Source organism: Aristolochia californica, unplaced genomic scaffold (genome assembly GCF_029961685.1).
Source record: "Aristolochia californica isolate CCGP_79_NKW_82.1479 unplaced genomic scaffold, dmAriCali1.0.hap1 SCAF_4, whole genome shotgun sequence".
NCBI lineage: Eukaryota > Viridiplantae > Streptophyta > Magnoliopsida > Piperales > Aristolochiaceae > Aristolochia > Aristolochia californica.
The window spans coordinates 40,186,220-40,208,635 of NW_027182103.1; the positions used below are offsets into that span (position 1 = coordinate 40,186,220).

The following is a 22,416-nucleotide window of genomic DNA, read 5'->3' on the forward strand; positions in this document are numbered from 1 at the left end:
TTCTTGGCTAACATGGATGATTGAGACAAGGCAGACATGGACAAGCTGCAAAGAGACTGATGGAAAGACGGAGGGCAGAGAGGCAGAGAAGACGAGGCTCAGTGTTGGTATTAGCTGATATCGGGAAACCACTGATGGTGCAGTAACTAGTGCCACTGGGATTTGCTCTGATCATGTCTCCTCGCTTGTGAATGGATGGCAACAACAGCTTGTCGTGGGGGAACTTCTTTCAGCCTAACCATTTATAACTTCTGTTATTCTTTGATGTTCTCTATCTTTCTCTTAATCATACGTAAAATCTTTTCTCATCCTTATTCAAAAATTAGAAATAAACAGACAAACTTTTAAACTGTCTTTTTAGTGACTTTCATCCTCCTGATTCGATTGACATGGCTTATGAACAAACAAAAGAGAATAAATTCATCCTCCTGATTCGATTGACATGGCTTGAGCACCGCTTTATTCTGTTCGCGCTTTAAGCCTCTCCTCATCTGAAATATATATGGATAGGAACGATCCCAAAAATCTTTTACACGGTTTCTGTAAGTACAAAAAGGGTGGAGAGGAGTCGATATCCGGCCAACTGGCTGCCCAACCAAGTTCTACCACCGATGGATAAAACCCACGAAGAGTTTTATCCAGACCTTAAAAATAAGAAACAAATAATAAGAAGAAAACGCATGTATATATGAGCATCTACGATGACGAGCTGTCCTCATCATCTGAATCCTCCTGCTTCTGTACATGAAATCTTGGAAAAACAGGTAGTGTCGGGTTCACAGGCACAGGGAACTGTCTTGCCGAACTCACGATCGTCCTCTCATTGATTTTTCCCACTTCTTTGCAAACCTTATCTAATATGGAGAGAAAATCTCTCACCACCATAAAAATCCTAAATGGGTGAGCTTCTTCTTTGGCTGAATTTCCGTGGAAGTACTCCGTTATTTCCTTCACCAAAGACAAAGCTACACTCTCTTGGGCTTGAATCCTTATAATCTCCTCCTCAGCCTCCTTCAAGAACTCGTTCATTGACCGGGAGAACATCTGGTTGCTCCCGTTCATACCTGCTGCTTTGTTCATTCTCAAAACATCGCTTATCTTCCCAATCCCTCCTGCAAGCTTAGAGACGTAACTGCTGAGAACATCTGAGTCCATGGCTGCAGCTTTCTTTACATTGCTGAGCCCACCACTGAGACCTGAGACGACCTGCAGACCCAGCTTCCTGAGTTCAACATCGTCCCTTATTGAGGAGGCTGGTTGGGTTTTTCCAGGACTCTGACTAGACCCAGATAGGCGGGATCCTTCGGCACGAATGATCTCCTGGACAACAAAGTGTAAGAGGGTGGTTTTCCCATCTGTGCCTTTGACATCTACTAGCTTGAGGAGGGTATCAAGCTTGAAGGCATGTGCATCCCCTCGGTTAGTTCCAACATTCATTCGGTTGCCTGTTTTTAGGACAGCTTCAAGAAGCTTGAGGAACATCCGGCTACTCCTCAATTCCTCACAGGCTGCCTGAAAAAACATTAAAGAAAAAGCTAGAGGTCAGCAATCGACAGAGCTTAGCTTCATTTATAATCAACCAAGGCATCACCAAAATAGTCATAAGAAGAGCATTAATGCCAATCCATTACTCCAAGAATATCTATCATGGCTGTCAGGACAGAAAATTAGATATGCAATGAAGCTTTTAACAAGTCTACACATATTTCCCAAGCAGGCATCGAGGACCACAATACAAATAGGAAATATCAAAGTGCAAAGTGAAAGAGATCATAAGAGAACATCCTATGATTTTCAGTAACAGCTCATTTATGTCCTTTTTTTTAATGTTTATTTCCATCTTTCAAAAGAAAAGAAAAAAAAAAACAGCATTTCTACATGTCACAAAGTAATTTATAAGTGAAGTTACAGCAGAGGCCTCTGGAAGCTCATGCACCATATAGAGAGTAACAAGCAAAAAACATGGGATTGGAAGTGATATAATCAGGATCTAGTAAAAATAATCACACTTTTCTGTGACTAAAGAAGTGGTGCGGTTCTCACTCCCATGATATAATTATGGAAGAACTGAAATTTTGCACCAGTTCAAACAGCCTATTTTAAAGGAAGAAAGAGAAAAAAAAATGGAAACTAAGATGTAATACAAAATGGTAGTCTGGGAAATATTGAAAATCCCATTTAAAAAATTTGCACTTTTTTGTAGGTCATATATGTCTAAAAAATAGAAAATTAAAACAAAAACTTTGAAAATTTTCAAATAGAGAATAAGTTTGTCAGTCCCAACTGCCTTTTTTTCACAACCCCAGACTGCACAAGATCTTTCTGTTTGGTGTTATTGCTACAGAAAACTTATCAACAAGATTAGGACTTAGGGCAATAAGATAAGAGTCTCCATGAGTTGATGGAATATGAAAAGTTAGTCCCCTAAATCTAGCCCATACTTAGAAGGACCAACCCAATATCCATACCCTAAGTTGCACCCAAGGTACATAGTTATCATACAATGGATCAACTTTGTAACCAGTACAGTCTGCAAAGCTAAAGGGAAACATCAGTTGCCACAACATGGACTTTTCTAGGAATTGCAACATGCCAATAAAAAGTAATTCTTTAGGATATAAGAGACACACAAACACCACAGCCTTGGATTGCTGATAATTCGCAAAAAGTTCTAAAGCCTTTCCACAGCACAGTTCTACAGGGGCATAAAGCAGAGAGAAGGATATAGAGGTACCAATTGGTGATTACCAAAGAAAAATAGGTCAAGTCCGATCATGGGGGAAGGACCAAAAAGGAACTCTTGTGTAGGTAGGAAGAGATCCACAGAAAATTACCAAGGAAAGGCATAAGTCAGCATAAGATGCTACACTTGTGCAACATAATTAGTTTATCGAAATCATGAAAACTCAAAAGGAATAAGAAAGCAAGAAGATTATCAGAAATCTACAGACATGGCTAAATAAAATAACCAATTAAATAAATCCTGTGAATATCAGACTTACCTCTAGTGTTTCAAATGACTTCCTAAGGTATTTAACCTCAGAATCAAAATTGGCAATGTAAAGCATTGCATCCACTCGCTTAAATGCAAAAGGAACATCAACAACTGCCTTTAAAAACTTCTCAGCAGGGCCTAACTTGAACGGTGAATCGTCATTGTAATCTTTCAGCTTGAGTTCTTCCTCTTTAGTAGGAGCCATTTTCAGTAAAGTCTCCAGAAGTTCCGTGCCCAAACCATCAGTGTTACCTGCTTGTATCACCAATAAACTCATGTATCACTGTCTGTCATTTATTTTTGCTACAAAATGCCAGAATATACACAGAAAAGGGATAAAATGAAAAAAACTTGATCATGCATCAAAGGCTATTTCTTTTCAATAAACAGTGGCAGTGGATATCTGTATAACACTTCCTGCTTAACAGCAAACCAGCAACAAGGATATGAACACACAAGTTCCACCAAATAAACTCTCTTGGTCCTGCAACCAGCAACATCAGAAACCTGAGGAAAGAAATAATCTTAGCCTAAGTTTGCTACTGCCTTAGTGAAATCTAGGTTTTCTTCTCCTTCCAAATACTCTGTGGGTACCTCCATGTTTGATCAAGAAATACTTTGCATTTCTTTGGGTTGTTTTGAATCTTAAAATGCTAAGACAATCAGTTACATTCATAGGCCAAAAAAGAAAAGCATTGACCATCAGGATGAAACTTGTAAGAAAAAAGACCACAAACAAGAAATGAGATAAATTTTCTCACCTTCCAAAAGGGCTTCACAGACTTCCTCTTTAGTTACATTCAGTGCTCTCAAAAGGATTGCAATGTTTTGGGACTTCTTCGGATCCAGCACTCTGTTCTCCTGGTTTGGAGATGAAAGAATTGCCCGTCTTGGCATCTCCTTTGGAGTAGCGTTTGTGGTTTTACAAACAAATAATGTTTCAATCATCTCCTCATTCAATCTGCCGGAAGACGAATTATAAGATGTCAAAAAAGTACAAATTCAACATAAATAGATGACAAGAGAAGGAAAAGGAAACGTACTGGAACGAGCTCGATTTCAACTGATCCCACACCATGGCCCGATCTGAGCTTGCACGTACTTTATCCCAGTGCAAGGGCTTCAGCTTTGGTCGGGGAGTGTCTTCGTTCCTATCTGTGGACTCTAAACTCTCATTCACTTCAGCCTGAGAATGTGAAGCAACTGCAGGTTTTTTGAAGTCAACATCTCTTGGTGTAATAAGAACAGGAGGCCGAGAGAGGGGATGCCGTAGTGACTGCTGAAGGAGTTGATTCTCCCAGTATCCAGCAGGAGGAGGTGGAGGGCGATTTGGAGCGCTTGCAATTCTCTCGGTCATGCCCGTCCTTCCCACGAAATCTTTTTCCGGTGGCGATGAAGGCGGAGAGGGAGAGTGTGGTTTTCTCTTCGGAGGTGATGGAGTCGATGGCCTTGGCGGTGGAGGAGGCGGAGGCGGAGGACGTGCTGGCATCTGAAGAAACTGCAAATTAGTTGACTTGAAATTCGGCCTTTCCGGGCTTAATCCGACGGTCGGAGACGGGCTGCTCGACGGCAGCGAAGGCGAACTAGGCGAGCCTATAGCGGATTTTTTCGTGCTAAATCTGGGTGGCGAAGACGAGTTGGTCGAAGATAGCAGAGATGAACGAGGTGAATCTATAACGGGTTTCTCCAAGCTATATCTCGGTGGTGGTGATGGAGTATTCGAAGATAACGAAGACGAACGAGGTGAAGTTATGACGGATCTCTCCGTGGTAAATCTAGGTGGAGGAGACGGGCTGTTGGAAGGTAGCGAGTGAGTACGAGAAGACGAGCCAGGCGACTCCAGTTTTGGCACTTCCGCACCGAATCTGACCCGGGGCGAAGTGGTGTTCGAAGGCAAGGAAGGATTTGGAGAAGCAGACTTCGAAGATGAGTATGACGGAGTGCTCGAATTCGTAGTTCGGCTATCACATTTCTCTGCGTCTACCACCGGAAATACTCGTCTGGAACTCGATGTAGCCGTGCCGAGGCTTTCTTTATCCGCCGAAGACGCTCTCGGTGAGTAGAACACTTCTTCTTCGTCGTCATCGGAGCCACTGGCATTCCCGTGATTCCGTCGGAACTGTCGCGGCAACGGCGGCAGGGGGTGGAGTTCCGGCGAACCTAGCTTCCGATACGGCGAGATCGACGCAGCCGCAGCCGATTCAGTGTCGCCCTCGATCCTCCGCGAATTTACCAATGTACCCAGATAAAGAAACTCGGAAGAAGTGCCGGAGGCACCGACCTTTTGGCAGTCCGAAGAAACAACATTAGCCGGGAACAGTCGATGACTATCGGCCTTGGAGCTCCTTTTGACAAACTTCCGCCGGCGGCGATGGTAAAAATATACTGCGAAAGCGGCAAATAGTACCAAGAGAAATATCGGGAGAACAGTCAAGAAAAGAAGTTTCGGGAAGCCACTGAACTTCTTCTGTTCGGTTTTAGGGAGAACGAGAGAGGAAATGTTGGCGGGGAAAGTATGAACAGAGGAGGAAGATGGAGGTGGAGGCGGAGAGGGGAAGAATGGGAAGAAAGGAGGGGCATTTGTAGAAACAGGGAATTTGGGTTGTGGTGGCGGCAAGTCTGGTGGTTCAGCCGGAGGCAGTGAAGATAGAGGGAAGAAGGGTTGGTGCAGGAGACGTCGGTGAGGGGTGATCGTTGATGAAATGGGAGCAAAAGATAAGAGCAGAATGGAGACGACAACGATGAAACCCATTCTGGGTACTGATTAGTTAGACTCGGAGAAGTTTCTGCTGAGGCAGGAGAAGCTCGTGTTAGCTTTTCCTCAAGGTATTTGCCAGTGGCAGAGATCCAAGAGTCCCAAGGAGGAGATCCAACGACAGTGCGAGAGAGGGCCTGTGTTCGGCTTTGGCTCCGATGGAAGGTTTGAGGAAGACATTAGGTCTAAGGAAGACATCCACAGCTCCAGCAAAGCTATGCTAGTGTGAAAGGTAAAAAAGAATAAAAGAAAAGGCCTGAAGGAAAAGAAAGAATAATATAAAAGGCATCGAGCGAGCGAGCCACACAGAAAGAGAGAGGTTCAGGTTCCAGTGAAGGGATTAACCAAAATCCCAGCAGGAGCTCTGTAAATCTCTGTTACACGCTCGCACTAAACATTTAATATATATATTTTTGAGAAGATGCAGATGGGTTGTGAAGCTTAACGGTCATTTTTTTAAGTCTTTGAAAAGACCAAACCCAGAAGGGAATAAATATCAAATATAAGACACTTCTTGTTGCAGTCAGATGAAAACATTATTAACTTGGAATGCAAGTAATGGAAGGAATAGAAACTACAGTGGAGAAGTTGGTTGGTTGGTTTAATTTCTGTAATAGAATATCATCCAACGATGGAAAGCTGGGAGAATGACTAGGAGTTGCATTATGTAAAAGTCCGTCAAGCGTTTACGCCATTAAATCGCGGCGAAGGTGCAGTTTGTCTGCTTGCTCCGCCGCGCTGGGCTGGAGCTGAAACGGGAAACTCGTAGAACAGAAGGATCGCTAGACCAAAAGTGTAGAAGGGTTTTCCGCAAAACGATAAAATTTCAGACCCCCCAGCTTCCAAGGCAGGGAGAGGAGTTCACCATTGTTGAAAATCTTTCGCTGTAATTTTCTGCAGACAGAAAAAGACATTGTTTTGCCATCACAGTTTGTTTCGGTATCAAGTACAAGTTACAAATGGACAATAAATCTCTGGTTTACCTACTTATTGCGCGATGCGAGAGTGGTCAACAAAACGACGCAGTGGGCCTAGTCCTCCCATTCCATTTCCCCCACAAGACAAAAGTCGGCGCTAAGACTTGCAGGCCGCCGGAAACAATGGCAGAGCTAATCTCACACTCGATTACAAGGTAAAAAAATAAATCTGAATTCACATTATAGCAATGCTCTGAAACAAATCGCGACCAAATCCTGAAGACGAAAAGCTTCAAAATTGCTCAACCCGTCTTCAAAATAACGTGTTCGATGAAATGTCTCACTGAGATCATCATCCTCTGCTCAAACCTTCTTCTCCCATTCGATTTTCCTCTCACATTTTTGTCAACAAAACCACCATTATAAATCAATCCCAACCCTTATCGATTATCCCCCTACCCCGTACACAGCTTCTCAATTACGGCCCTGAATCAGAACCAGTAACGAAGAGAAGATTTAGGCTAATTCCATGGAAGGAATTGACGAAATGCCTGATAGAGCCCAAGCAGAGAAGTTCAAAGAAATTAATTGAATCACACAGAGGAGACATGGTCCCGAGATCCTGCCGTGCTCGGTTAGCAAATGGAAGCCATTTTTACCGGGTGGGGTGAATCGCCGACCGAGATATCCCTCACATGCAGGGAAAGCAATAATCGACAAGGACGTCACTACGTGGTCGATAAAAAGATTCGGCAAATTCAGGTCTCGGAAAGGACAACTCTTCCTTGCCACGTCGTTGCCCTCCCTTGGGGCTGAAAGTCTTGAAATGACCAAAGTAGCCTTATATCGTACGAACCGTACAAGTGCATGCATGTCCAGGATTTGTCGCCTTTTGCACATGCGGCACGTTGATCGACGCCTCCGTATCCAATAGTCCACGATTCTAGAGATTTCGGCTCCCGATTGGACTCAAAATTACGCCTTTTGGTTTCAGAATCGGTAATCAACTCGGGGTTCTGAATCTTTTAAACGGACCGGGTGAGTCAGACTCTTTGCGAGACCGAGTGACTCACTCATATTCTTATTGAGTCAACAGTTCAAAAACCAACCAACGGTCTGATACAGCTGTCGCTCAAGAAAACGTACGAGATGAAAAAGGTGCGTGTCGGCGACCGGGAAAAGTCTAGGGACTTCGCCGGAGAGAAAACAGGCACGGCGAAGTCGTCATAGTTCCCGGTAGAAAGCGACCTGAGGGAGTACCAGGCCGACTTCCTCCTTACTTTCTACGCGATCTTGTCCGTTGGCTTTTCCGGTCCGGTGGGTCCGGGTGGAGTACATAAAAGTGTGGTCGGCTTACACTATGGCATCGAGCCGAGACGAGCTGACCCGAACCTGCCTATGTTCAAATTTAAAGAGTCCGGCCGAGAGCTTGAGCTTCAATCTACAGTTAAAACTTTTCAAAAAATATATATAAAATTATGCATATATTTTACATAAAATTACGTATGACCTCTACATAAAATTGGACATAACCTATACATAATACATGTATAAGATTGGGTAAGACTTCTAACTTAAAATTTAAAATAATCTATGTATATAATACTTATATAAAATTCAGCATGACCTCTACTTAAAATTGGGCATAATCTATATACATAATACTTGCATAAACACTCCATAAAATTGTCTTTACATTCCCAAAACACTCCATGAAATTGTTTATACACTTCATACATTCCATAAAATAGTCTAAACACTCCATATAATGTATAACATTATGAATAAACTCCATACAATAATCAAACACAACAAAATTAAATTAAATATCACTATCAATTTTCAATCACCCAAATAAAAACTATAAATCATTTAAATAAAATTATATTACTATTAGGGACTTACTAGAAAATTACAAGAAATATTTTAAATTTTTCTTAGGAAAGTTAAATGGACCTCTTATTACCTTTTATAAGGAAATAAATAATTAATCTAATATATTATTATACTTATTGATAAATTTTTAATCAAATAAAATGTCAAACACAAAATTGCCTCATGCTAAAAGGATTATATCAACAACTGTCAAATACTTATTCAAAATTTTTCTATACGGTTTTCTAGCCCATCTTGGCAAGAAAATCTTACTTTGAAAATTATATGATTTTTTAACAAGAATTTATAATTAGAAAAGTATTTTCAAAAAACATGGGGCACTAATTGTCCCTATATTTCTACTAAAAATATTGTTTTCAACATTTATTGAAAAAACCACTAATAGTCTCTAGAAACGTATTTCTACTAAAATATTTTTTCAATTCTTCAAGAGCCATGAGGAAGGGACAAAGAGTTTTTTTTTTTTTTTTTTTTTTTTTTTTTTTTTTTTTTTTTATAATCTCGCACGTAGGGGTGGCTTCGAATAAATTAGATATAAGATTATGCATATATTTAAAAACAATAATGATAGGGGAGGTTCAGGATTGAATTTCAATAATGGATTAAAATGCACCCATATTAATCTTTTTTACTCCAATTGTTGTCTAGCTTGTTTTGTAATTTTTGAATCTAGCCATAAATTTACTATGACCTCCTTAGTGCCCCTAGATGAAAATTTATATTCTAAGAAAAACTAGAAATATTTTTCATATGATACATATTTCCAAAAAAACCTTTAAATAAAATTTTATTACTATTAGTGACTTATTAGAAAATTACAAGAAATATTTTAAAATTTTCTTAAGAAAGTTAAATAGACCTTTTATTGCCTCTTCTAGGGAAATAAATAAAAATTAATAATCAATCATATTATTATACTTATCGATAAAATTTTAATCAAATAAAATATAAAACACAAAATTACAATTAAAAATTCTTCATGCTAAAAGTATTACAACATCAACTGTTAAATACTTATTCAAAAAATTTTTATACAGTTTTCTACCCAGCTTAGGCCGCGAGCCAATGAATCGAACCTGGCTTCAGTTGAGTTTGGCTTATTAAGGTAAACAAACCGATTTTAGAGCTCGAGCTTGATAGATAATGAATCAAACCGAGCCGGCACAGAACCGAAGTAGAACCGCTTAGTTTGAAGCCACCCCTGGCAGGGACCACTTCTTTTATGTTTGAGATGCAAAGATGTCTCGTCACGGGTCCCACACGGGGATGAGCCACGTAATTACTTAGTTTTTGAAGATTAATTAATTATAAAGTAAAAATCTGGGAAGTATCAGATCGGGTAGAATTCCGATACGCCACCGACAGTTTTTAATTATTTTTATAGATCCTCCTCATCCCATACTAAGGGCATGTCTTTGCACGTCACAGTGTGACAGCTTATTTCAATTATTTTAAATGGAATTAATTAATGTGAGCACGATCCATTGATCTGGATATGGAAGTTAGTGCCAATAAATCTCCATTCTTTCTTCAATTTAAAGAACGATGTGGGCCCCTAGGACTTTAATAATCTAGGCTGTCCATTTATGTGGGTCCTATGTGATTGAAAGACCCTTTTGCCTTCTTTCAGATCATATAATATACCCCCTTTTTGGCGTCTATGTGACATATGTTTCCCCTTTTACTATAAAAAAACCCGTACCAAAGCCACTTTGGTCTATCCAAAGCTGATCGTTAAAGCCACCACAACAGGAGAATATTACGATGTGGGACACCCCGCTTTATGGCAGGAGAATCTGATCATTTGATACTATTTTAGGCACTTTGGACCTCAGATTCTCGTTCAAGTGCCCCTATTGAATATGCAATGATCCTGGTCTTCACTTTTATGAGGGCATCATGTCCTACGTGTGGGACCCAGGATACCTAGAAAAAAACACCCCCAAATTTCAGATTTGAGACAGCCCTTGTGCCCACGAAGAGGCCTTTGCATGGTTTGGTGAAAGACACACATGAGGCGTCGCCCACATGGGAAACAAGATTCCACGACACATTTCAGAAAACGCAAATATTGTCCTTCTTTCAGGACTTTCGTCGAGCATCTGTGAGCTGCACCTCTGTTGTCTCTTCCAATCAGAAGGGTACAGACTCCAAACAAACACATCTTAACAAAACGAAGCTTCATTACCGAGTTCCAGCAATGAAAGAAGAAACAGGACGGATAATTTCAAAAGGGATTCAGCAGTGGGTTCGAACTCTCATAATGCTCTTGAAGAGGATCCAATGGCTTGGCTGATTTTGTGTTCCATGTCCAATGAACGTTGCTGATGATGAACTGGTGGAGAGCGCAGGTTCTAAATTATGAATTCTGAAAGTTCATAATTCAATGAAAGTAATACCTGGCATCTGCAATGTAGCATGAACTCCGATAGCCAAAGAAGATCCTGATTAAATTAACAGATAAAGGCTATGTTTCTCTCCCCTGGCTTAAACTCTCTGAAATCCTGAAGCAATTCCCCGTTTTTTTCTCTATTCTACTGCAGCTGCCTCCGGTCTAGCAGAGAGACGCTTCACCAGAAATCGCCATTATTCAACTTATAAAATGGACAGACCCAGTCTGGATTTTCATAGTCGTGTTGCTTCTGTCCCGCTTCGGTAGCACTCGGAAAGTGAAAGGATCCCTTTCCTGGAGAAAAAGGGTATGACATTATTATGCTTTGACTGAGAAAAATCCTCCGCAGAGAGTCATGGGCCCCTAAATGGGAATGATTACAGGAAGTGATATCTCACATCCTTTTCCACTGAAAGGCTTATCTTCCCCTGGACAAACTGAGCAACCCCTCATCGTCCTTCCCATTCAGAGGTGGCGTTTGTTGCAGGAACCGACTGCCGACGTCTTCACGGAAGCAAGAGACGTTCATCTCGTCTTTTGCATCCGGATTGATTTCTGCTACCAAACTTAAATTACGATCCGCGTTCCCTTGGGCGACAAGCGACAAAAGGGTGCAGCAGATGTGTGAAAATGAAGTTAAATTCGTCCATGTCGCTAAAGGACAGTGGCGATGGTAGATTGGCAACTGTTGTGTCTTTGTCGCAATTTCAATTTTCAATGGCTCTACGGAGACGTAAGGTGAAATCTTCCTGCTAGTCAACGATGCGGGAAAATAGTTAAATCTATCGGTCTCTTAGGGTTGGCAACCTGTTCCAAGGGGTCTATTATAATTCTCATCATGTCACAATTCTTGCCATAAGATAGTAAAAATTGGATTTAATTCCATTTAAGGCTTTAGCTTCTTTGGGGGTAGTTGTAACACCTACCAATACCATTTTGTCCTTGACCAAGCCCTTACTAACACTGTTTCTAATTGGCTAGCCATGGGGGAACACAATTAGAGTTTTTTTTTTTTTTTTTACGAAAAAAAATTTGATACATTGAAACTTCAAAAAAAAATTCAACAATTGCCTAACAACTTGCCAGCACAAGGCAATTTCTTATTTCTTGAAAATCATTTTTGAAAACTCTCAAACAAACATCAATATTTTAAATTTTTTATCTTTTAAATACTTATAAATAACATTTGTTATGTCAACACTACGATGAAGAGGAAGAACATACACAAAACTCAAGACTTATTTTTGTAGCTTTCAACTATCAATGAAATGCCTATTAATAACCATGTATTTGATTTTTTATTTTGATACTTCCAAAGATCTCTGGTAAGACTAATCTTGTTAATCTCTGTTAATAAAATTTTTAATTTAGTTTTCTCTACCTCATATATCTCCACACACCGCTTCTTAATGGTCTTACGAGATATTTTTCTATAATTCACATTTTTCATCTTCATTACAAAATTAAATCCCTCTTACTATCATGAACTAATGAGCAATGAATAGCAATTTGTTTATCTAATCAAAATCTCATGCATAAATAGCAACATGCACACACCACATGTACAAAAAGGTTTTTGTTATCGATGTTCCCCTAGTGGTAGTCATCGCTCAAAAACCCTTACTTGAAAAAATCCCACTATTACGCTCTAATAGTTGAAAAATTCCGACGGCTCTCTTTGGCCACAAGTAGCTCAATACACGATTTTTACACTGGCCAATCTCTCCAATAGATTGCTGCTAGATTCTAGCTCTAGTTAGGCATTTCTATCTAGATTAACAGGTTCTAGATGAACCTTTTGCAATTTCATACCCTTGGAGAAATGTTTCTCCTTGATAGATTCAAACTGCCTCCTCCTTTGTAGTACGTTCTAAAAAGATCGAGGAGTTTGTACTACGATGAATGCAAGGATAATTGAAAGAGATAGAAAGTTTTTCAAAGTAAGGCTCCCTCTATTTCTTTCTAAAGCACATTTGGTGGGAATTTGCAAAATAAAGGTTTTTAGCTTGAAGATATGCCAATAAATACTCATTCACACCTTTACTCTCGGTTTGGTAGGGTATTAATAAACGAGCTATGCAAGCTTAGATTAGAATAACTTCAAGTTTTTCTTCATAAATCTCATAACAGAAAAACAAACAAAAACATCTCTCATACATCTACACATTCAGGTAGAGAGGAAATCAAAAGAGAGACATAAAGATTACTTAACTATTGTCTTAATCCAAGCATTTGATCATGGAGTCTTGAAGAGGATACAATGATACCATGTTGACTTCAAGATTCTATAATATTAATGTCTTCATCGTTGAGGTGAGGAAGGAGAGATGGAAGGAGGAGAGGAGAAAAGAAGTGAAGATAGGAGGTCACGTCCAAGAGGGAGAGAGACAAGAGAAGAGGACCACATTGAGGAGAGAAAAGGGAGGAAGATTAGGGTTGTGTACTCATCCAAACCCTCCCCCTTAAGCTTTATTTATAGATTCCAAAAGTAGAAATATTACAAATATACCTTTCATCCTAGTAAGAGTAAATAAGAGATAAAATTCATAAACTAATTATATCAATGACACTCCAACATATTCATATCTTCCAACATGAAACAATATTCAGAAATAGAGAAATAAAAAACAAAATAGTAACCTTCTCAGTTCTTCTTTTTTCTTGGTTGCTTAAGTTCTGTATTTAGAACTCTATCAAGTTTTTTTGTTTTTGAGAATTGAGAATTGACGTTAAACTTCAATATAATAAGGATACAGAACTGGAAAGTTGCCATGTAGAATCTCAGTTCAATCTGGAAATTACTTCAAGTTGTGGAATTATTCAGGTAAGTGTCTAAACTTGTAAGTTTCCTATTTTAGAATATCAATTCATGAGAAATAATTTGGAAAGATTTTCCTACATCAGAGATGGAACTCTAAAATAAAAATGGAAACTTACCAAGTTCAAAATGTTTACTATCTCCATTTACCTATAACGACTGCTACATCCACTTCTCAACTCATACTTCCTTCAATGGCACAATAGATGAGGACATCCCTCTCTATAGTCTCTCAAGCATATGTTTCCCTCTTTGCACTCCATCTCTAATTTAAATTATGAAGTTTGTCAAATGAGTAAACATCAGAGGAGTACTTACTCTCCTCAAGATAAACCTAAAGGTATTACTCCTTTTTCATTAGTTCATACCGATGTGTGGAGACCTATAAGCATTTCTAATGTTTCTCAATCAAATTACTTTATTACTTTTGTTGATGATTTTACTTGAGTAACATGGTTGTTTTTACTTAAGAACAAATTTGAAGTCCTACCTACTTTAAAATCTTTTTTGTGTTATTTTTTCTACTCTGTTTCATAAAAAATTATAAGTTCTTTGATCCAACAATGCTAAAGAGTATATGTTAGGTGAGTTTCAATCTTTTTGCATGGATAATCGCATCATTCATCAAATCCATTGCATTTACACACCACAACAAAATATTGTGGCTAAGAGAAAGAATAGACATCTTCTTCATTACATGTGTGTGCCCCATTTCTATTGTCCACATGCTATTTTTACAACTTGTTTTTTTATCAACAAGTTGCCTTCCTCAATTCTTAATGATAAGTCACTATACTCCTGCCTCTTTCCAAGTGAAGATTTTTTTCCCTTCCTTTGAAAGTGTTTGGGTTTACTTGCTTTGTTCATGTCGCATATCTTCATATTACTAAATTGGACCCAAGGGCTATTAAATGTATTTTCTTGGGCTACTTTCATACCCAAAAAGGATATGTGTTATAATCATTTCCTCAAAAAGATGTTTGTATAAAAAGATGCAACATTTTTTGAAGAGCAACTGTCTTATTCGGTCTCTAGTGCCCCACTTGGCTTTTCTCTTGCTAATGATTTCCTAAGCCTATTGTGCCTATTAACGACTCTGCATTTCATTGTAGTGATAATTTATATCTTCAACCCCCTGAAGCATTGGCCGATACTACACCAGTGGAGTCTTCAGATGTTCCTAAGGTAAGGACTTCTTCTCCTCTTCATATTTTTGGTCCTCCATTTGATAATAGACCTATCGATCTTCAGAAGGAGTCATGGTACTCGACCATCTGCCTCTCATCTGATCTCCAATATTTTATCTTTGCCTCTATTTTTTTGTTTTTATTCTTTAGTCTTATCAGGAGGCCCTCCAGCAGCCATGGACGAAGAAATGGTAGCTCTATATGAGAATCAAACTTGGCACCTTATTCCACTTCCATTCAATAAACAATTGGTGGGTTGTAAGTGGATATTCATAATTAAGCATAATTCGGATGGTTTTGTGGCCCACCTTAAAGCCTGACCCGTGGCCAAAGGCTATACTCATTGCTATAGTCTCGACTATGAGGAGATATTCTCCCATGTGGCCAAGCTAAACTTGATACGTGTTTTATTATCTCTTGTTGCTAGCTCTCGATGGTATGTTTATCAGCTTCATGTGAAAAATATTTTTTTCAATGGCGATATTAAGGAAAAAATTTACATGAAGAAACCACTTGGATATATGGCTGAGGGGGAGTTGGTATGCCAAATCTTTATATAGTCTCTAGCAATCTCCGCGAACCTGGTTTGACAAGTTTAGTCAAGTTATGTTTCATTTTGGGTTCATAAGGTGATATGTGGATCATTTTGTATTTGTCAGACACACTAATAAGGGTACGATGCTGCTTGCTATGTATGTGGATTATATTATTCTGACAGGTAGTGATACATATGGCATTAGTCAAGTCAAACACAAGATATGTAGTGAATTCATGACAAAGGACTTGGGACTCCTCATGTATTTTCTTGGTATTGAAGTCCTTTAATTCAAGCATGAAATTATTCTATCATAGAGGAAATATGTACTTGACTTACTTAAAGACACAAGAATGTTGGGGTGTCGCCCTACTGACACTCTTATGGATATGAATACAAAATTATGTGTTGGCTCTTGAGAAGATGTTGATGTGGACAAGTACCAAAGACTGGTCGGGAAATTGATTTATCTTACTATGACCATACCAAATATCTCCTCTGCAGTTAGTGTTGTCGGTCTATAGATGCATAAGCCTCAAATTTCTCATTGGCAAACTTGCATACTTGCATACTTGAAGAAGGCTCCGGGTCAAGGGCTCCTATATAAGTATCATGGTCATCTCAATATAGAAAGCTATGCTGATGCAAATCAGGCTAGACCTCTAGATGATAGTAAATCCACCTCAGGATACTATACATTAGTTGAAGGAAACCTTGTTACATGGTAGAGTAAAAAACAAAATGTAGTTGCAAGATTTGGTGCCGAAGAGAAATACAAAGTTATGGCACATGTGATAAGTGAGCTTCAATGAATTATTTCTCTCCGAGCAGAGGTAGGATTCAACAAAGGTGGTCCTTTGGAATTTCACTGTGAATCAAGCCGTAATCCACATTGCCTCCAATCTAGTCTTTCATGAGAGAACAAAATATATCGAAGTTCATTATCATTTTGTTAGAGAGAAGTTGTAAGCATGTATTATATGCCGCAAACATATTTCATCTCAAAGGCAAGTTGTTGATATACTCACCAAATTAGTAAGTTCAAAAGTTTTCTCCAGTATGTGCACCAAACTGGGGATTTACGATGTCTACTCATCTCTAGCTTGAAGGGGAGTGTTAGAAGATATGAATAAGCTTAGCTTAGGTGGCATTGGTGTAAATATTCTATGATGTTTTGGGCTTCTATCCTCACCTATTAGGGTGAAGGGCATAGATATAATTATAACTCTTTAACCTCTATAAATACTAGTTAGGGAGGAGGGTTAGGCATTGATTCTCAAACCTAATCCTCACGTAGCCTCTCTCTCTTCTATGGTCGTCCCCTTGATCAATAGTATTACTACAATGGAAGCCTGAAAATCAACATCCACCAAACAACATGACAAATTTTGTCAAAACTTGTTATACTCTTTTTTAGTTGTGAGATGACTTAGCTAAAACTTGTTTTGGGCTTTTCCTCCAAGTAGCTTGATGATTTTGATGAAACTTGTAATTGGCTTTTCCACCAAGCAACATGATGGATTTTGTCAAAACTTGTTGTAGGTTTTTTCCATTGTAAAGTGGTTTAACTAAAACTTGTTGTGCTCCCCTGATATAGATATTCTAGTCAAATAAAATTAGATTACTACAATATGTAAAATTTCATTGTAAATTTATACTTCTTCTCGATAATAGTAACACATATACTTCAATTTCGGAAGGAGGCACAACCAACTGTGGCACTCAACTTTCAAAATGAATTCTTACACATAAAGAAAATAAATTAGGAGGCACAACCACTGCAACGCTCAAATTCTAAATCAAATTCTTATGTGTTTATCTGAGAAGAAGAAGACACGCATCAAATCATTAAAGTAATGAAAGTGACCAAGCTTGATTGAGCTTGTAGAGTTCTTCATACTTCTCATAATATTCTTTGCCTCAAGCTGAGAGGTAATGACTTTGATCCCAGCTTGAAACAAAAACTAATTGTAATAATTGTCTCATTTATCATGGTGTCCCAAGGATAAGTATTTAATCGGACACATCCTAAAAAAAGGGTGATAAAAAAGACTTGAAACCAACGTCATAAGATTTCAAACAAAATAGTGATAATCATCACAAAAAGGGCAAGTGTCTATCACTCAAACATAGAGATAAAAAACCAAAGCGTACCAATAAAAATGTCTCACTTGGGCATAAACACCCATATGTATAAAAACATACCATATGAAGCAACACAACATTGGGTTGGCTTAAAAGGGTAAACAAGAGTCAAAAAATAATATGGTAGGAGAAAGGTAACCGCGTAAAACGGTTTAGGGGGGACAAAGGGAAGAAAAATAATCATCACGGTAATAAGAAGGAGACTACAATGGTAGAACTGACATAACTTAACAAACTTGACCATGGATGACCTCAAGGGAATTTCTGAGAGGTGATCAAAATTTCTTGGAGTTGACGATGCGAAAGATACGCAAGCTAGTCAACACTAGAGAGGAGATACTGAGCCAAATAGTCTTGTTCAATCTTCCCTCAAACCAAAAATAGTAATTTTATTAGCGATGGGTGTGAGAACACATGGACCTAACTGATTCTATCAGTCTGAACCATATAATTTCTAGTCGAACTTGGACTCAGACCCGCTTTGAACCCAGGTCTCCACGGTAATCGATCGCATAATTGCAAATCCCGTTACCTTGACAATGTAGTTCCAAATCTCTCCATCAACATGTTGAGATATTTATATCGGGTCAATCCTTGTATAAGATCCGTGTAGTTGCTTTACTAAAAAATTCGAGCTTTTAGCGCACTGGTTTCAACACAACATAAGCTCTAAAACGAGTGAAGCTCCGTGAGGAAAGAAGACAGAGTTCCACACAGGCCTCTTTGTAGTTCAAATATGGATGTGGAAGAACTTGATTCTAAAGAATGACAAGCTTTCTTCATTTGGCGTAGAAGTCTCGCCAATGGAGAAAAATGAGAAGTTTGTTCTGACTCTCTTACAGTCAGAAAGAGATGGCGAGTATTCCACCCTTCATGGCATCTTTTTGGTGTTTTGGTCTGCCCAAGCTGCTTCCACAAGTCTTCAAGGCAAGAAATTGAGCAGTCCCCGAAAACCGTCTGTTCGTAAAAGTAGAGGCAGCAGCATTAAACCCAGACAAGAACTCGACAAAAATTTCAACATTGCTATCGCTGCAAAGCTTCTTTCTCTCGCCCGGCTTCTTCCTCACATTTGCCTATCTTATATTTGAAATCTAGAGAGGTCGTTGAATCGTTTGAAGAAGAAGAAGAAGAAATCGGCTACCGTGTCGTCGTTCATGCAATTTCTTATCAACCCTTCACGAAACTGGTTTGCGACCCAGCACTGTAAAGCCTTGCCCAAACGTCTTCGAAAATATGGGCTTCACTATGAGAATCTAAAAGATACCTACTATGATCTCGACATCAAGGAGGCTCAGGAGATCGTAGACGCGCAGAAACAAGCGACTGAAGCCGTTGATGAATCTTTCCGTAAAGCGTGAGTACTTTCCCAAAGATTTGCAGGCGATGCAGACACCATTTAGAGGCTATCTTCAAGAAGTGTCGTCTTGTCCAGATCTCCAAACAAAGCAACGGAAACAGAACCGCAGTGCACAAGGTGTTCCTTTCCTCCAAGGAAGATCATCTCCATGTCGACAGAGACTGAACCGCTGGAGTCCTCCTATTGATTCCCACCATTGCATCACTAACAACATTTTGAGCAGCTACAACATATACATGACGTGTTGAGGTTGGAGAGCCAAAAACTCGATCAGGATATGGGCAGCAAGGGCAAAAAATACTCGATGAAGTGGCCAGACCGTTTTGAGAGGGGAAATAAATTGTGGAGGATGCAAACAGCTAAGAGAGAGAAAAAAACTAATAAGGTAAGAGACAAACAAAAGCTAAAAAATGATCGGACGGGAGAAACAAATCGTCTCTAGTGTCCTAACATAACTAAAACACCTTTAAAGTTAAACTCTTTTACTTGTTCTTAACTCCACCATATTAATTCTAACTATGTGAGACTTCTTGATGAGAAAATCATGGAAATTTTTTCCATACTTGTTCTTCAACCCCATTTGAGAGATAGTAGCTCTATATATGTATGATTGGCTTCAACGCACCTGGGTAAGCCGCAATTGAATTGTAGGGCCTCATGTTTGTGTGAGTAGAGGTTGAGCCTGCAGTGTTAACTCTCTTTTTGTTACTGTTGTTGAAATATGTCATTGACTTCAGAATGAGAAAGTAGAGAAGGAGATGAGAGGTAGAGTTCGTTCCCTAAGTATGTCAAAAATGTTGAGCTGCATGACTGTAAGTATAGCAACACAAAAATTTACAATAAGGTGATATGAAGTTTGATCTCTAAAGAGTCCTTTGATTTGGTTATCATGTATGAACTTGATCGAGTCTTCCTTAATTTGACAGATGTACTGAAACTCCCTTGGGGGGGGGGGGGGGGGGGGTTAGTCTACGATAAACTTGAAATGAAGTTAAGATTTCAATTCATCTTAAATGAATTGATTCAATTTCAACTCATCCTTGGGTGTTAGTGTAGACGAGTTCAAGTGCACTGGAAAGCAAATTCCAGTGTTAGTACCCCAAAATGAAAAATATGATATAAACAAGAAAATGAGTAACTTTTTTATAATATACTTAAATATAACATATACTAAACCAAAATAAACATGGTTACTACACTTATAAGTAATTTAATGTGTAGAATTAAAATATATTAATAAACTAATTAATGAAAGACTATATTATATTACTTAATGATTATAGTTTATTATAAATTAATATAATAATTAGTGTGACTATGATAAATAATAAATAATAAATAAATAAAAATTAACATAAGCGAATATAATAAATAAATAAATATATTATTTTATCAATAACATAATATATTTTTTTACGTATTATTAATTAATAATATATTGCCACAAATTTTAAAACAATTGGTTTAATTAATTATAGCAATGGGATAATTAAACCAAAACAATTTATCAAATGTTTACTTTAACAATATTTTAATTACGACTATTAAATCACTAATTTAATACAATAATTACAAAATGAATATACTGAATAAATAAAAAACAATTGTTTTATAAATAAAAAATATAGATTATTTTAAAAAATAAATATAATGAAGTTATGATGGTTTAATTTTTCCTAAGTTAGGAAAAATTAAACCAGCATCGTTTTCCTCACAACACCAATAATAGTGAGAGACAACGGCGGGCCAGCAAGCAACGACTACGGAGGCGACGCTCTGACAATACGTCAAGAGGGAGAAGAGAGGGAGGTCGAGAGGCTCTGCGACAGAGGCTCAGCCTCCCGTGCTCTACGATGGTGGCTCTGCGATGGAGGCCGAGAGGGAGAAGATAGAGGGAAAAAAATTCAGGAGAGGAAGGCCAAGAAGGGAGAAAAGCAGAGAGGGAAAAGAGAGCGGGAGAAGCAGATGAGAGAGGGAGAGGGAGAAGGGAGAAGGGAGAAGGGAGATGAGTGCTCGAGAAAAAAAAATTCAAAAGAGGAAGGCCGAGAGAGAGAGAGAACATAGCAAAATGAGGAAAAAAAATTTGTCGAGGGAGGGAGAGACGCGTCCACGCAATTGCTTCGTGTGAATCATTTACAAAATAGGTATGAAACACGATTTGCTGATTTTTGCTTGAAAAGATTATCTGGCTTGATTGAAATAAAGAGGCGCTAATTCACTACTAATGACCTAATCAAATGAACGAAGTAATGCGCACTTAATTCATATTTGTTTCATTGTAAACTAACCCCCCATGAGTAGTGGTTCCAAGGGGAGTAATAAAATAGCTACAAAAATATTTGCTTATTGTTATGAATTTGATGGGCTTTCAGGCTTATATGAGATTTGAGGTGTCAAAATCACAATTAAAGCTTTTGCTTTCTCTAAAAGGTCCTCTATGCTCCTAAAGAGTGTTTTTATTGATGGGGCGGTTCAACCACCCCTAGGTAGATAGTCAAGGGGAGAGAGAGACATGACTTTTTCATATTCTCATAAGAGTATGACACCTCGTCTTACACATTTGAAAAAATGTCAGCTTTTTCTTTTAGGTGGAGTTTTCCTATAATGCTCAGTGTCGGTCGTATTTTACCTTATTTGCTTGGGTATAGCTTTCCTCTGACATCCCGTGTCACTTATGTGCCACCTTATTTATTTGTGTGGTGCTTAAGTGGCCTTGTTATCTAATTAAATTTTGGTGGTGGTCCCATTACTATCAATTAAGCTTTGCTCTCAACTGTCAATCTTAATTTTGATTACAAATTTATTTTTTACAATTGATGGATTGTTCGAAAAAATCTCTACCATCAAAATCTTTGACTTTGACCATTAGCAAACTAGTGATCAAGTTACTTCAAATCATTGTCCCTGTGACTCTATTATTGTAAACCTGATTTAAACCCAACTCATCTGTGTTTTATTTCCATATTTTTGTAAACCCGATTTAAACCCAACTCATCTCTATCTCATTTCCATAAATACACCGCATCTCCGTAAATCCAACCGTCCCCATAAATCCGATCCATCCCAACCAGTTTCGTCCTCGTGGATCGCCAACAGGTTTTTTTCAGCTCTGTCCCCCGACCCATGGGGTGAAATCCAAAACCCGAACCTGAGGTTCTTAAGTCAAATAGGGTCAGGTTCCCCGTGAAAATGACCCAATGACCACCCCTAATGGTGAGAGCAGTGAAGACACAGCAGATGACGAGTATGATATCATAGAAAGGTGACAAGGTGACGAGAAAGAGGCCCATTTTCTGAGTGTATAATTCACATGCCATGTCAAAGACTTTGGACGTCTAATTTTGGATTTTCAAATCCTAGCAGATGACATTGGTGGCTTCAAAAGACAATTCATGTTAACTACATAAGCTGGAGGTTCA

The 22,416-nt window shown here is 38.6% G+C and overlaps 1 protein-coding gene across 1 annotated transcript; it reads right to left on the reverse strand.

The window, feature by feature from the left end:
* Nucleotides 1–666: 666 nt before the first annotated feature.
* Nucleotides 667–6,090, reverse strand: LOC137962318 (formin-like protein 1). The gene is made up of 4 exons (XM_068809118.1): nucleotides 4,039–6,090; nucleotides 3,757–3,956; nucleotides 3,003–3,247; nucleotides 667–1,512 (listed from the first exon to the last, which is right to left on the reverse strand). Exons 1-4 carry the CDS (start codon nucleotides 5,745–5,747, stop codon nucleotides 697–699), a joined length of 2,970 nt encoding a protein of 989 aa, XP_068665219.1. The 5' UTR covers nucleotides 5,748–6,090; the 3' UTR covers nucleotides 667–696.
* Between the last annotated feature and the right edge of the window lie 16,326 nt (nucleotides 6,091–22,416).

Excerpts from the sequence above, each read along its gene's own strand:
- LOC137962318 (XM_068809118.1), bottom strand. The coding sequence starts at position 5,747 with ATGGGTTTCATCGTTGTCGTCTCCATTCTGCTCTTATCTTTTGCTCCC. Across the intron at positions 3,248-3,756 it reads CTGTGAAGCCCTTTTGGAAG|GTAACACTGATGGTTTGGGC; the intron begins GTGAGAAAATTT and ends TGATACAAGCAG. Across the intron at positions 1,513-3,002 it reads AGTCATTTGAAACACTAGAG|GCAGCCTGTGAGGAATTGAG; the intron begins GTAAGTCTGATA and ends ATGTTTTTTCAG.